Source organism: Pseudochaenichthys georgianus, chromosome 17 (genome assembly GCF_902827115.2).
Source record: "Pseudochaenichthys georgianus chromosome 17, fPseGeo1.2, whole genome shotgun sequence".
Classification (NCBI taxonomy): domain Eukaryota; kingdom Metazoa; phylum Chordata; class Actinopteri; order Perciformes; family Channichthyidae; genus Pseudochaenichthys; species Pseudochaenichthys georgianus.
This window is the reverse complement of record NC_047519.1, coordinates 7,328,996-7,345,042: the sequence shown is the minus strand read 5'-3', so window position 1 is coordinate 7,345,042 and position 16,047 is coordinate 7,328,996. Positions and strand designations below refer to the sequence as shown.

The 16,047-nt window shown below is 41.1% G+C and overlaps 1 protein-coding gene across 1 annotated transcript in view; it reads left to right on the top strand.

Annotated features, from left to right (window-relative positions):
* Positions 1–16,047, top strand: part of hs2st1a (heparan sulfate 2-O-sulfotransferase 1a) — a 58,990-nt gene that overhangs the window by 41,495 nt on the left and 1,448 nt on the right. The window contains exons 3-7 of the mRNA XM_034104985.2: positions 8,034–8,287; positions 9,462–9,547; positions 11,242–11,380; positions 11,510–11,607; positions 14,655–14,812. Coding sequence (XP_033960876.1) covers positions 8,034–8,287; positions 9,462–9,547; positions 11,242–11,380; positions 11,510–11,607; positions 14,655–14,812 — 735 coding nt within the window. The remainder of the gene's footprint in view (positions 1–8,033; positions 8,288–9,461; positions 9,548–11,241; positions 11,381–11,509; positions 11,608–14,654; positions 14,813–16,047) is intronic.

The following is a 16,047-nucleotide window of genomic DNA, read 5'->3' as shown; positions in this document are numbered from 1 at the left end:
ACTCAGAACCTTCCGATCTGCAGCCCACCTCACTATCCATTAGACCACCACCACTACTACCACTATGTCGAAACTTTGGAGGGAACACAGGGCTTTTAGCTTTTGCACCATTTACATGCACAACAACCTATATAACACACAAAGGGAAAAACCCCAAAAGCATATTAGGGCCCCTTTAAGACTCAATTGGAGTAGTTAGAAATTCGGACGCATACGGTTTATCCAAATGTTCCTGAGTGCTGCAATGATGACATAACTGTCCCCCCAAACTTGGTTCTGCCAAACAGCAGCATGCATCCAAAACTCTATCGAGGCACCAGCAGCAGCAGACTAACTCCATTTTTATACAGCAGAAAACCTAGATCTCCTCATTGTCATCCTTCATTGATTTTGCAATCCAGTGCAATCCGAGCAGAACCATACAAGCCGTGCAGCTCAGTCTGCCGCTGATAGCCAATCTCTATTACCCACCTATCCCAAGGCTTCGTTTGGAAGGGCTAACCCTCTCAGCAGGCGCACACAGAGGCAGCGAGCTCCAACTGGCGGATCGGAGCCATGATGGATTTATGTGCCTCTTGGAGAAAGGATCATCTACTCTCCCTCACTTTTATTATCCCATCAGATCTGACGTGACGGCAATAATACATGACTGCAGATCTGCCGGCGAATATGAATGATGATTTCAAATGCACGCGTCTAATCAGTCGCGAAATTGCTTCAGTAAATATGTTCTACTACCGGCGCTCTGTCTTCTTCCTGTCTCTCACTTTGAATGGAACTCCAAGTAATAGGCTTGTAGTTGTCACAATGTTTAAGACCTGTGTTGGCTTCACGGTTCCTAATTAGCTTTTAATGCACGGAGACGGGCTTGAGGACGGAAATGTGAAATGAAAGGAAACCTGCTGTGTGGCCATAGTCATTCAGGCCTTTGTTCTTTAATTAAATGACCTCAGAAGGGAGCGCTACGCTTAAGTTTGTGTGTGTGGCGCCCTCTGATATGAAGGTCTGTGCCAAGTGCATTCAGTCTCGCAATGAATAGGGAGTCTTCTACAAAGCCTAAGAAGCCCTCTCGGTGCCCGTTTCGCCTCCTTGTTGCTTGTTGGAAAATGTCCACAAAACACCATGTCTTCAACAAATGGCCCCTTCGCGTAGCTCAGGGCGTTGTAGTTGGGGACACGGTAGCCCCTGGTTTTTTCTCACTGCCCCACCTCCTCTGAACATCTCTGACACTGCCAGCCTTCCCTGCAAACTCTTTTCGATTCACAAAGGCTTACATTTTTGTCTCTATGCCACAGGAAACTAAAATGAACTTTCTCCTGTAGATGGCACCATTTTAAAAAGTCAAATCACTCAATTAAACAATATCTCATTTACCTCTAATGATATCTAGCCATGTAACTAACTTTTGTCCAACTTGTCCATCCTGTTTATGAGTTCTCTGGCCAATGTGCTCTCTGCTCACCAGGATTTAGGGACGAGTCCTAAAACCCGGAAATTAGTTATTATTTTCTTACTTTAGGTTTCCTCATCTCGAAGTCAATGCTTTTTTGGTTAGAAGCCTAAAATAAGGTCTGTGGTTAACACATGCTTAAGGGATTTTCACGTTTTGTTCTACAACATAAAATACATCCCCGTGTGTCATAAAAATGGTGGTTAACTAACAAGTGACTTAATGAACTAGGAAACGTCATCACGCCGAGTATGCTTTCAGGTACGCGGTGGTAACGCGCAGTCATGTGACCTCGATGTAGTTCATTTATGGCCTAGCATTAGCTTTTTATTTCTGCCGATTGCGTAAACCCTAAAGTAGTGTTAATATGTGGACATTTTCCTTCTGAACAAGACGTGTTAAGTTTCATTAATGTGTTTTTGCAACAACACTTATTTTCTACAAATAACAAAATCAGGAAATCGAATTACTTATTGTCGAAGGAGCCTTTGTGATGCTAACTTCCAGGTCGGCATACAAAAAGACATCATCACTGCACCACTCGATCTTGATATTTACTACACATCGGAAACGTTTTGTGATTGCATCCTACACATTTGCAAAATCTGTCCACAGAAATATGAACTCCTGACAAAGTACTCAGAACTTATTAGCCAGTGGAGCAAAGTAGAGATCTCTAGGAGCACATTTCCCCATGCTGACATGCACATACTTGAGCTGAAAACAATAGTGGACGGTACACACTGTCGCAGCTGGAAACAGTACATTTAAAATTCTCCAGTGAGATCTCTTCTCAGAAACAATGTCCCATTACTTCCTGATAAACTGCAGACCTCGCTGACAGCTGAGTGTTTCTTTAATGGAAAGTAGTTCCAGTGAAACGGTTGACAGCGATGTCTGTGGATGATCCAGAGTATCAGGGACACTGTCTGGAAAAACACATTACTGGGGAATATATATATATTTTTTAAAACCTGCAGAAAGTAAGCTCTGTGGAAGACAAAGGATTATGACACAAGTTTAGTTCAGCAAGAAATCTATTCGCAAACAATCACTATTTCAGGTAAGGGATAATTGTTCACTAATGACCGCCTTGCTGCACATTATCCCGGCTACCTACTAAATAAACCAATAAACCAACGACTTGATTGACAATATTGATAAAAAAAATTGATTTAATTGATTTATAAATGATCTTATTGCTTCCGCTAAGAAAAAAAGAGTCCTTCCACTGCATACCAACCTCCTTCCTTCTCGTGGACTCTTTACACGGGACAGTTTAGCCTTCATGAATCCAAAGAGTCGTGCTCTCCACAAATATAAAACTGAATATCCAAAAAGTATTCCATGGTGTTTTCTGACGGAGGAAATTAATGTTTGTTGCCCACAGCTGATTGATATGACTGCACAAAGTCACTTGATCATCCTTAGCAACGATCTGTTCTCCTTAGCAGCAGCCTGTTTGCGAGAATTAACAACCTCTGAAATGTCCAAATTGACCAATCAGAATGAGTATTCAACGAAGCTGTTTAATAAGGAACCACATGACGTCACCAACGTGATTGAAACTTCTGGAGCAATGGAGACTCAGTGAGACAAAGGGAGAGCTGGAGCTTGGTTTCAAACACTGATGGTTTATTATGAAGTTAAGGCCGGAGAATTCACCAGACATGATGACATAGCGGTTGCCAAACCAATTCTGAAGATCTCTACCCCAGACCCATGTGTTTAGCTAATTCTGAGATAATAATCAACATTGTGCTTAACAAGATCAAACGGGCAAAGCACTATACCACCTCTATCAGCTGACGCCAACAGGCAGGAATAAGGACACAACACACTGAGAGCACAGCAGCCAAGGTTGCAGGCCTGAGCTCACTGAGGGCAGTGCAAACTGATAAACTGGACCAAAGTTATGGGCCTAGGGAAACATTTCCCTAACAGCCAATACTGAGCAGATGATTTACCTAGAGACGGGCTTATTGCTATAACCTCTCTTTTATGTGGTCTTCCAGTGAGCTGCCAACACCCACCTTTTTAAGGCAGCTAAAAGCATCAATATTTACTGACATCACTCGGCATTAGAATTTCTTGAGCTTGAGCAAGACGAGATGAGGGAACCTGTTAAGAAATGCTGACCCACCTCTTTGGTTTACAATTGTTATGACTATTGTACAGAAAGAAACAATTAGAGCTATTATTTTCACTCGTAGTAAAAAGATAATTGTGAAAATATATTTGTATGGTCTGTAAAGCAGACAGCTGGTAGTACGCAGCAGACTAAAGGTACCTAATGTTCCTGACATGCATTATCGCAGGTTGAACTCCGGCTGTTTCGAATGCCACTGTCCTTCTTTGTCCCCCTCCATACACCCGTCATAAAAGTAATCATAAAAAGACATCTGAGCCTCGGCGATAAAGTTCCAGCATAGCCACTGTTATTGCTGTTGTTGTTGGCTGCTGCAGGCTTCAGGGTGAGGCGTGCATGAATGTCTGCATTACAGTTGTTCTGCATGCTGACAGCCTTCAGCCATCACAGCCACCTGGCACGTCTCCACGCCCACGAGCACTAGTGGGCGGAAGCGGCACGTCTCCGACCGTAACCAGACCCAGCTCGACAAGCGGGACATTGACAGCTGCTCCGCATGGTGTAAGAGAGGGAGCAGCAGGAGCATTTCTGTGTGTGTTGAGAGCACATGCCCACGTGTGTCCAGCTCAGGCGAGGGAGAGGTTGGCGGATTGACATCTTAATTGGCGACCGGTGCCAGATGCCAGCTTCTTAAGCCGACCAGTCCAGTGTCTCAGCAGAAGCCAGGCTCCAGCAAGGGCTCCAGCGAGGGCTCCCACGGGTATTAGGTGCTCCATCCTCCCTTCCTCTCACACACACACTCACATACACACACCCTTTTTCTTCTCCCTCCATCCTCTCCGAGTCATTGTCAACACCAGTCACTCTGAGGCGAATTCAGACGTAGAAAAGCCTGTGGGTAACAAAGGCCTGGGCGTCTTTGTGCGGGATCTATTCAAAACCAGGTCTGGCTTTTCTGCCATTTCATCCAGATCCCTCCGCCCCCCTCATTTATAGTGTACTGTTGTCCTGTTAATGTCCAGTCAGCGATCAAATAACTAGCCTTACCGTCTAACTACCAACCCATGACCCTCACCACCTCACCCTTTCACTCTCTTAACATGACGCTTTTCCCAGAAGAGGGAACAAGGTTGGATATAGGGGTGGGCGATATGACGATATATATCGTCGTGACGATATTAGGTCTCCACGATATGCTTTTTCAGAGATATCGTCCTATCGTGATTTAAAAAAAAAAAAAATGGCGGAGGGGAAGAGGCTCTCCGTGCGCGGCGCAGGGGGCTATGACAGCGGACGGAGAGCCTCTTCCCCTCCCGCTCCCCCAGCCTCACCTACTGATTTTAATTTTACCATATATCAAGCCCGATCGATTTCACAATGTCAGCGCACCTCTGCTTTCGTTCAGTCCGAGTTGTTTGACACGCTCCCAAAGTCCCCGCCCCCTTTCTTTGCAGCGAGCAACCATAGGGCAGGCATTTCATAAAGGGGCTCCTTATGAAAAGACTAGCAAACGGTGGAAAGACATAACTGACGCTGTGGCGTTTTATGTTTTTCCCTTCAGTTATGCTAAAGTCTTTTATTACACTTCAAGTCTACTCTAAAGTTTACATTTTAATTGTTTGGCACTGACTTTTCCTCATTGATGTTTTATGTTTTACTTAGTTATGTTTTACCCTCCTTTTCATGTTTATTGATGTTCACTGCTCACTTGTTCATTCAGGGATTTCATTTCTGAAATAAAAGCAGCTTGAAATGCTATTTTGGTGTGTTACTCCTTTTTGTTTTAGTTTCTGTTACCTTGTCGGTGCTTGTACTGTTAAGTAACTTGAAAAATAACCATAATAACCGACATGAAAAAATATCGTGATATATATCGTCTATCGTGATACTGCCTGAAAATATCGTGATAACATATTTTTCAATATCGCCCACCCCTAGTTGGATACATCTATTCAAGTGAAGCACAGGAACGTACTTGGCCACATGATGGTACACTTATTGATTTGTTTGTTTGGCCCTGAAGAGTTTAAAAGGTAAAGTCACTTATTTGAAGAGGACATATTATACTCATTTCCAGGTTCATATTTGTATTTAGTTCCTAGAGTCTACAGGGACATGTCTCCATGCTTTAATGTTCAAAACGCTCTTTATTTCTCTCATACTGCCTGTGCTGCAGCACCTCTTTTCACCCTCTGTCTGAAACCAGGGCCCAGACTGCTCTGATTGGGAAGCTGCATAGTGCCCCGTCGGCCAATTCTCCCATAGGGATATAGTGGCGTCGGCCAAATATTGGGGCCAAGGGATGGTCCACTCTGTTGTGATTGGTCAACCACTTAGAGATGTCCCACTCCCTGGTACTCGTTTACTTGATTCAAAGTAGCAATACAACAGTGTAAAAATGCCCTGTTATGTAAAAGTCCTGCATTCAAAGTATTACTCAAGTAACAATGTTTGAGTAGCATGAAAATACAATTAAAGTACCAAAAGTACTTTTTATTTAGTAGGGCCAATTTCAGAATCGTATATATTTAAAATATATTAAAATGATTGTACCTTTATTAATGCATGCAATGTGTACATAACTTTTTACGTTTGCAGCTGGGTAGTTTAATATATAATACAGTTTAATTAAATCATTTATTAGTTGGTTTGTATTTTGTATTAATAAATGAAATCTGCAAAATCAGTAGTAACTAATGCAGTAAAACAATTAAGCCGAGTTAAAAGTGCAACATTTCCCACATAATGAAGTGAAGTCAAAGTATATAAATGAACATAATGTGAAAAAACGTTTTACTTAAGTACGGTACTTGCGGAAATGTACTTGCTTACGTTCCACCACCGCTAAGGACCACCATTTTCTAAGCCTGCCTTCATTTGGACTACACATGTGTGAAGATTCATTACTGCATGGATCATACATGTCAGAAACTTCTTTGCCCGGTGACATCCCGTCTGCGATGAAATAACTGTAGCCTTACGATCAAGCTACCGACCTCTGACCCTCGCCTCTTCACTCTTGACCCTGATTACAGGACACTTTTCTCAGAAGAGAAACCAGGCTGGATATGTCAATTAGAGTCCGTCTAAAGCACAGACACATGTACTCGGCCATATGAGGGTACATTTATTACACTGCGGTTGAATGAGGAGAGTGAGAGTGAAGGTAGGAGACTGATATTAAAGTGGAATCTGATTAGCTAAGAGAGGTGGTATTGCAGCGTGAAATAGGCTGCTAACAAAATGATTAACTGATATTCCTGTATGACATTATTCTTAAACCTTGGTGTGAAGAAGGAAAGGGTGTTTCATGTTTGAATCAAATGGAAATCAAAGTTTAGTCTCTCACAAAGCACTGCTACTTCTGACAAGGACGGAACAGTGTCTTTGTCAGGTTTCATTTAACCTGGAGATGTAGCAGAGAAATGGGAAACAGCTGAGTGCCATCAAATCATATACTGTAGTAGTTTTGCGGTGTGTCAAATGTTGACCAGTATTTAAACATGGTGGTTGCTCCTGGTATTTTTCTTTCTTTCTACCCATTTACACTTAAGACTGTTTACGTAAGTATGTCATTCTTTCTAGCAGCTCCAGCACAGGGTTATTTATGTCAACTAAAAGTAAATTAAAAACTAAACTAAACTGAAACCTTATTGCCTGGTAAAAAAACGAATAATATACATTACATAAACGTACTCAAAACATACATTTATTACTTTTTGGGTTTTGCTACGATGTCTCGCTACCGGAAAAAGTAGACAGCAAAGAATGTCTGTATACATTTGTGAAATGAAAACACAGAAACTTGACATTGAAGATGGCGTTATGTTGGAATTTCTTCACACAGATGCTAAATGACCATTTCTACACAGTTCTCCAACCATGTGTTTTGTATGTTAATGTAGCTGAATAGGTCCAAGTAAATATATCCTACCCGAAAAAACAACTTGAATATGTAAATCTTTCCCAAATCCTAAACATTTTTAAAACTAGCAAAAGCGCTAAAGTGAGATGTTTGATTGTTGTCTTAAAAAATGTAATACAAATATTTCTGAGGAACAAACTAGCAAAAACTAACTTAAACTAAATCAAAATCAAAAAGTCAGAATTAATACAAATATGTAAACTGCTATAACCTTTCTCCAGATATCATATTTTATTACAATAAGCAGTCCACTGTATAGTATTACATTTAACATTCTGTTTTATCTTGTTTTATTTAACATTTAAATCGTTTATAGCTCCTGGATTTTATTTGCACTATTGTGTCCCTGGCACTATTTTCTGTCTTTTTGCAATTTATGTTGCATTGTTGGAGGAGCTTGGGACTTCAGATTGCCTTAGCAACAACTACGCTGTAGCTCGTGTACATTTGACCAGAAAACCTTTGAATCTGGTATTAGGAAAATCTCTGAAGGACATGTGTGCTGATTCCTCCCATCCTGAAGCCTTAAAGCGAAACTCACCTGTATCCATCTCCTCTCTCTCCTCCAGAACGAGCCATTGCCAGACACGAGGTGCGTGAGATCGAGCACCGGCACACGCAGGACGGCGTGCGGGAGCGGGACTCTGCGGCCTCTTCGCCGTCGGAGGGCGAAGACGACCTCGTCATCATCTACAACCGCGTGCCCAAGACGGCGAGCACATCCTTCACCAACATCGCCTACGACCTGTGTGGGAAGAACCACTACCACGTCCTGCACATCAACACCACCAAGAACAACCCCGTCATGTCCATACAGGACCAGGTCAGAGACACGCCGCGCTGTAGGGAGGTCCTCAACTAACAACATTCTTACTCCACGAACAGTGGACAGATCTGTATCGATGTCATTTACGCTGGGGACATTACCTTACCTCTTGTTAAAACATTTCTGAAAAATAGCGTGCACAAAGAAATAAATAAATCAGACACAGGTCATTTGCACAAAAGATCGTGTCAAACCTCACAGTTTGTCCGTAGACACTGTGTATGTATTCCTGGCGATCCGATTGGTGCAACTTGGTCATGTGACCGGTTAAGATGAGTAAACTTTGATTACAAACTAGGAAAGCAAACATCGTTCCCTCTTTTCAGTGCATTACTAGATTATTAACCGTGGGGCCGCAAATATTATTTTTCTTTTGTCTGAAAAAAGTCTCGACACCACACACATGTCTCGTTTACCAGACATTAGCTCATTCATGTCTTTGAAATGAGTCATTCAGGAAGAACAACAAGCATAACATCGACAAGTCAACTCAAGACATCTTATTTTGCTAAGACCAAAACATCGACTAAAAAGGAGCAGCTCTAGCAACAGGTTTCTTTAACATACTTTTTTATTATTTCAATTGATGTTGACATTACAACGAATGTGGTCCAAGGGCCGGTTCGGGGTGCTTTATTGTGAGCCACTTTGTTGTGTTCCCGCTGCAGCAGCGCTGGCTCGTGGCACAGTCAATGGTGAGAGTAGAACCCTTCTGTTTCAGAAGCAGTAGCGCCAAGATTGCAAAATGGCACAAATATAAACGTGGGGAAAAACATGAACCAGGCATACGTCTAACATATAACTTCTTATTCCCCATACTTTGAATAACAACCGGTTTGCTGAATAATTGATCTGCCATACCTGTGCCTCGTTATTGTTCCATGACTTTGGTATATTGTTGGCTTAAAATCTTTTAATTGATACGTCAGACTAGTTTTAGTGGCTAGGCAAACTTCATCCATGTAAGACAAGAGATACTTCACATTATCTATGTGGTCAAAGGTCACGTCATGACTTGGCTCCTCCCACCTCTGGTCAGTGGAAAAGCAAACTGGTTCTTTAGTGGTCTGCAAGTTGGACCACCTGTGAACCAAACTAGCTGCAGCGCAGAATTGGATCGGAACTCAAAATATATTTGATCCACTGCAATGACAATTTGTATTTGTTCCAGATGCGGTTTGTAAAGAATGTGACTGAGTGGAGAGAAATGAAGCCGGCCTTCTACCACGGACACGTCTCCTTCCTGGACTTCACAAAGTAAATACTTTGTCTTGAAATATAACGACAACAGTTAAAAACAGTAAATCAATCCTGCTGTGGTTTTGTGTAGGGTCTCCCCCTTGTGGTCATTCACGTCTTTTATGGCTTTTTTTGTTCGTACGGAATTTGAATTTACAAATCAGTCTACGATTGACAAAAAAAACTAAAATTACAACCAATAAAAAGGAAATGTAATCTGTTGACGGCATAATAGAGCTGAAAGAATGCGAGGATTAGAATACAACTGGTGCTTTTTGTACCTGAAACCCATTCTACGTTGGGTTGATAAACTCAATTCATCCTTTCCAACATCTATTTAATAAGTATGACTTAAGTCTCCTAAACATTATTAATTTCTCCATTAAGAAAAGGTTATGCCTCACATAAAACCAGTGTGCTAATGTCCTTGACTCCACCATTTTTTGGAAATGACTTTTACTGGAGACCAGCGTTTTTCAACAAAAATATGCTTTGATGCTTCCTACCCAGTTTGACGACCCCTCCCCCCTCTGCCTGTCTGTGCTCCCTGCCTTGCTGTCCTCTGGTACAAGATCTGTACATGAGTGACTCGCCCCATGTTAGCTTGAATTCTGGGGGGAAATGTTGTCTTTTGCGTTCCCTTTACAAACAACAAAGAATCAAAACATCTTCATGAATGAAAGTAAATGGAAGCCATCTTTAACATCAAAACATCGTTTACAATCTCTCACACAACCCATGCAGTATAAACCACGTCTAATTTATTTGTATGTCATATGCTAACTAGTTCCAATAACAAATGGATTTTGACTAAAACGGCACTATTTAAAACACTTAATAAAAGAGTCTCACACTGGCGCAGATGGCTACCCGTCTGGACGATTCCAAAGTGTACTCAGTAATGAGCCCATCACTTGATAAGTGACACTTTATAATAGTTCACAAGTTTGATACACTGCTGCTGTTAAATCCAACCCAATGTTACTTTAATGTATCATATACGTCTCAGCTTTTTGACCCTTAACTCAGGTTGTACTTCTAAAGGGGCCCTATTGTGCCTTTTGGGGTTTTGCCTCTCCTGTAGTTATATTGTCTTGTTTGCATGTAAACAAACGGTCAGAAAAGGCTCAAATCCCAAAGTTCCCCCCCGCCTGAAACACCTCCATTGGACTCCTTTGTTAACATCCTTAACATAGTGACATCACTACGTAACATTGGCTTTTATTAGCTTATGCTCCAACTCTGGTTTCAGACAGAGGGTGAAAAGAGGTGCTGCAGCACATGTCATGGAGACATGTCCCAGTAGAGGCACTAAATACAAATATGAACCTGAAAATGAAAACAATAGGGCCCCTTTAAGAATGTACCATAACACAGGGTGAGCAATGTACATAATCATTTCAACTTTGTCTATCTCGGATAGTTTCTGAATAGTGGCTAACCACAACACATTCCCGGAGAACATGGGATAGATTCTTCTCTCAGTCTCACAGCCTCTCTAACATGCCGTCTGCTTCAGTTGGGCTAATTCACACTTTCACAGTTCCGTGTATAAATATCTGAATGTACAGGAGCACTGATCCTCCGACCTCAGCAAAAATGGTGTTGAACTCTTGAATCTGCAAACTCTGGATGTTTATAAGTTAGCTTTATAGTTGGTTTATAGTACAGTCCTGTTGCATGTGTGCAATCCCTAATGTAAATGATTTCAGGTTCGGAGTGAAGAGGAAGCCCATCTACATAAACGTGATCCGGGACCCCATAGAGAGGCTAGTGTCGTATTACTACTTCCTGCGTTTTGGGGATGACTACAGGCCCGGCTTGAGGCGCAGGAAACAAGGAGACAAGAAGGTAAACATCCATCCATGCTCTTATTGTTTTGTTTCAAAAGATAGATTTACAACTTTCAATCGTTAATACTGACAAATTAAAATATCACGTTTCAATTCTTTGTGTGTTTTCTCTTGGTTTGTGCTTCAGACATTTGATGAATGTGTGTCAGCCGGCGGCTCAGACTGTGCCCCTGAGAAGCTCTGGCTGCAGATTCCCTTTTTCTGTGGTCACTACTCTGAATGCTGGTGAGTGTTCAAACATCAGTCTGAGTATAGGCTTGTTTTTAAAATGACAGAAAGCATGCTTGGTTTTGCTTCTCTTCAGTTGTTTTCTGTTTGTCTGTCTGCTTATTTTTCATAAGGCTGGAGATAAACCAATCTTTCCTGATTGCAAGCTAAACCTTATTTCTATAGCACCTTTCTAACCAGGTTTCAGCATCGTGTGCTGAACAACCTGTGAGAAACCAAGTTAGTTGAGTCCAAAATATTTAATAAAATAAAAACAGTTGTAATATAATATACGGCATGTGAGTCAAACCAATAAAAGAAGCATGTGTAAAATAAAATAACAGTTTTATGTTCGATCAAATCCGATGATTCATGTTTCAACTTTTCTTCTCACTAGTGCACATCTCAAGTGTATAAATCCATGGCTGAAAATAGTCCCTAACATAGCATTCTGTAAAAATGGAACTTTATTCTTGGTGTTTTGAAATTCCCTAAGTTTGAAGGACTGGCCAAGGAGTCATGTGCCACAGATAAGCAGCTCCATGCCTGTAGACACCAGGGGTGTTTTTCTTTACTTGCACAACAATATAAATGTTCTTACTGTTGTTATTGTCATAATGCTTTCACACAGAACAAATAATACGCTAAGACAATGGTCATTTGAGCGAGTGGTAAAATGCTGACAAATTCCCGGGTTTAGGGACTCCACTTCATAATAAAACGTACAGTAGCTTAGGATATACAACAATTGACCTTTACTTACCGTACTTTTCGGACTATAAGCCGCGACTTTTTCCCCCATTTTTTTTGTACAGCTAACGGCCACTAGGGAACCTCCTACATCTATGGATTTTACAGGTAAAATTAACCACCTTTAACACTACGGGCTCTATGACCGGTCCGCGCCCGCCACCTTTAAGCGGCGGGCTCCAGCAGGAAAAGCTGGAGGCCGGAAAAGAGTGAGACAGGTAGCGCGCCAAAGTAAAAGTGGAACCGAGAGACAGAACGAGAGCAAGACAGACGAAGCATTTAGCTGCTGCGGCTCATATGCAGGTGCGCTTTATAGTCCGAAAAGTACGGTACTTAGTTTTACCTAGAATTGAAAAGTCAAAATTTGCATCGCTGCCGGTTAAAATGGTTTTGATGAGAAATATTTGCAGGCAATATTCACCTGAGGCGGTCAGATGCTGTATTAGTTTTCTTTCATTATGCAGCACATTAAACCTCATCGTCCTTCTCTATCACTGCTGCTCCCCTCATCCTCTCAAGGTCTCTGTAGCACTCTTAGCCTCCATCCTTCTCTCTCCATGATGATCTGTATCAATCTCTCTCTGCCCTCACTGATCCCTCTCAGCCTCTCTCATCTCTCCTTCACTCTGCCCTCTTACCTTTTACCATCCACACTCATGACGCAGAGTACCAACTGAAGGTCTTAAGATTGACTTCAGTCTGGTACACTAACCTACAGTGGCCGACCCGTGCAAACGCGCTACAACAACGCAACATATATTGCACTTTCATAAACGATGCCAATCTAAAAACACAAATGTGCCAAAAACAAGCAAATGAAGAAACATCTTCACCAACTTTTAGAAAAAAATCCCAGAGCCCTTGTTGCCTTTCGGGATTAGAAACGTGGCTAACTCGTCATTATAAGTGTTTTGTCAGTATATTCGATATGACTAGGTTAGCTACGTTAGCTAGCTTATGCCTTAATAAAACGTTTTTATTGGCATATTTTTAGGTGAAGTTTTAGGTAAGTATCCAGTGACAGTGATTGTTGGCCAACTTTGTAATGCCTGAACTTCACCAAGCATTTCGGTCCCCACTTTGAAGTTTCCACGCTTCCGTTGTGTTTTGAGCTTCTTGCAGTGTTTTGTATTTGCAGCTTTTGGTTTATGCAGCTGAGTACACGCTGCACACGATCCATCAAGTTGGTGAATGTTTCTAAACGCTGCGCATGTGTTATCAAATTGGTGAAGATGTTTCTTCATTTGCGTTTTGGCACATTTGTGTTTTTATATATGCATCGTTTCTGAAGGTGGAGCACGGTTTTTCTAACGGAAGTGTTTTGGGCAATTGTAGCGCACCTTGGAAACATGAAATAAACACTAAAGACCTAAATGTCCTGTAATGCTGTGTTTAACTAGGCTCTGCCAAACAGTCACTTTATAGGTTTAAACAATCGACTTCCTTCCCTATCATTTCATTTCCTGACCAGGACAACACCTGCCGCAGATTCATTTCTTTTCCACTGCTTCCCGTCTTTCTCCTGTCTTCTGCTCCTCTCACTTCATTCTTTTCCCTCTCACCGTTTTTTCTTTCAGTTCACTAGGGCTGCACTGAATATTTGGAAACGTTGAAGCTTTATTCATAACTTTGACGATCAAATTCTTAATCAACATTCAAAATGGTTTTCAGTTCTTCTATTTTGCATCTCTATTTATTTTACACCAAGGCAAATTCCTTGTGTGTGTAAACCTACTTGGCAATACACCTGATTCTGATAGTGTTGTAAGCTGGTATTTCTGCATAGATGACTACATTCATATTACAAATATTATACTGATTGTAGAATAAGATTCAGTGCTGACTACGATTTGTGTATGTAACCCTAACCCAAATGTAAATATAAATAAAAATATAAATAATTCTTCAACCCATATATTTTGCCGTTTTTAGCCTTTCAAAAACAGCATTTTCACTGCAGTCCAAAAAGCTGTCTGCTCTCCTGCTTCCCGGACAAAAGGAACGACACACTGATTCATATTTTTCATTATATTCATACAAGACATTTGATTTTAATAAAAAAGAAAAGGCTAACCCGTTTATTATGATAGATCATTATCTTAAAATTATGGAATTTAAAAAATGTATTCTCAGCTGTTGACGTCACAAAATATCACAGACATTCAAAGCTTCATTTGAAATCCTCAATAGAAGCTTTGAATGTGAAGAAAAGCATTCACTTTTCCCTCCCACACTCTCTGTCCTTTACAAACCTTGTAATCATTTCAGCAGAATACAAAGCATCTAACCACATACAAACAACATGATGTGTTCAGGAACGTGGGCAGCCAGTGGGCTCTGGAGCAGGCCAAGTACAACCTGGTGAACGAGTACCTGCTGGTGGGAGTCACAGAGGAGCTGGAGGACTTTGTGATGATGCTGGAGGCTGCGCTGCCACGCTTCTTCAAAGGAGCCACGGAGCTCTACAAAACAGGTGCCATGTCTGATAAAGACCTAAAAACATTCGCTATCATCAGCATGTTTCTGTTTCCCTCCCCCAACATTCTAATACTCTTAAGAGTTTACTCACATTGCAGGCCTACAGTGTGCTGTGGTTGCATTTGGGCAGTCTGAATTGGCCCTCTGAGAATTGAATCGTGATCAATATGCACTCATGCCTCTCGCTGATGTAGTTACAGATTAGTTAGAGCGAGTGCAGCCAGAATGAATAATGGAGAGCACAGAGGAATTAAATGTGACAGTGACATAGAGGTGCTATGAAGTATGATGTTCGTCTTTTTTAGATACACTAAAGTACTCAAGTTAATCAGGGATCTATTATTGTATTCGTTGAAAGTCTAAATGTGTTGTTATGAAGTCATGCAGTCCTGTTTCCTAACTACAAATAAAAAAAACAGATCTTTGTATTCTGAATTTAGCTTTTCTGAGGTATAGCTTGTATGACTATGAGTTAAAGGGGCCCTAGTGTAGGAGAGAAAGGAACACAGGGATGTTAGCCTTAGCAGACCGTTTACATGCACTAAAACCTATAGAACACACTACAGGAAAGGGAAACCCCAAAAAGCAAGAAAGAGCCCCATTAAAGATGGGCCTTAAAAAAGATTGGACAGGTTTGAAAGATCTGCCCTTGGATTGAGTTATTTTGTAACTTCACCTGCACCGAGCCATGCGTTTGAATTTAAGTGTAAATGCAAGATATAACTTGTCACTCAAAGTATCCTGTACCAATTTTTTACCCCATTATCCCATCCTTGAATTTTGCACGTTTTAGCCCAATTTTAATATGAGCCGTTATGAGAAAGAACACGATGCCATGTCAGACGCCTGTTTTCTGTGGGTTACCAATGACACTCCTTGGTTGTACATACTTTTGACACCTGTAAATAGAGCTAATGATTTTTTGAAACCTTTTTCAAAATCCTTTATTTGTCCTTGATCGGGGAACTCTACGGCTCGACAGCAGCAAGAGTACAGTGAGTTGAAAGGCAAAAGAAAAAAGACTAGACTTGCATATCAAATAAAAAGATAAGCACAGGTTAGTAAGAATATAAACGAATAGCTAAAAAAACGTACTACACGGTAAAAAATAAGTAACAGAATTCAGAAAAAGCAACATAGACAAGTACTGACTGAGCCTGTAACACTAACACATTGTAAATACATTGTAAAAGTAACGAGGTATAAATTGCAGGCAAGTGTTTTTTGCAC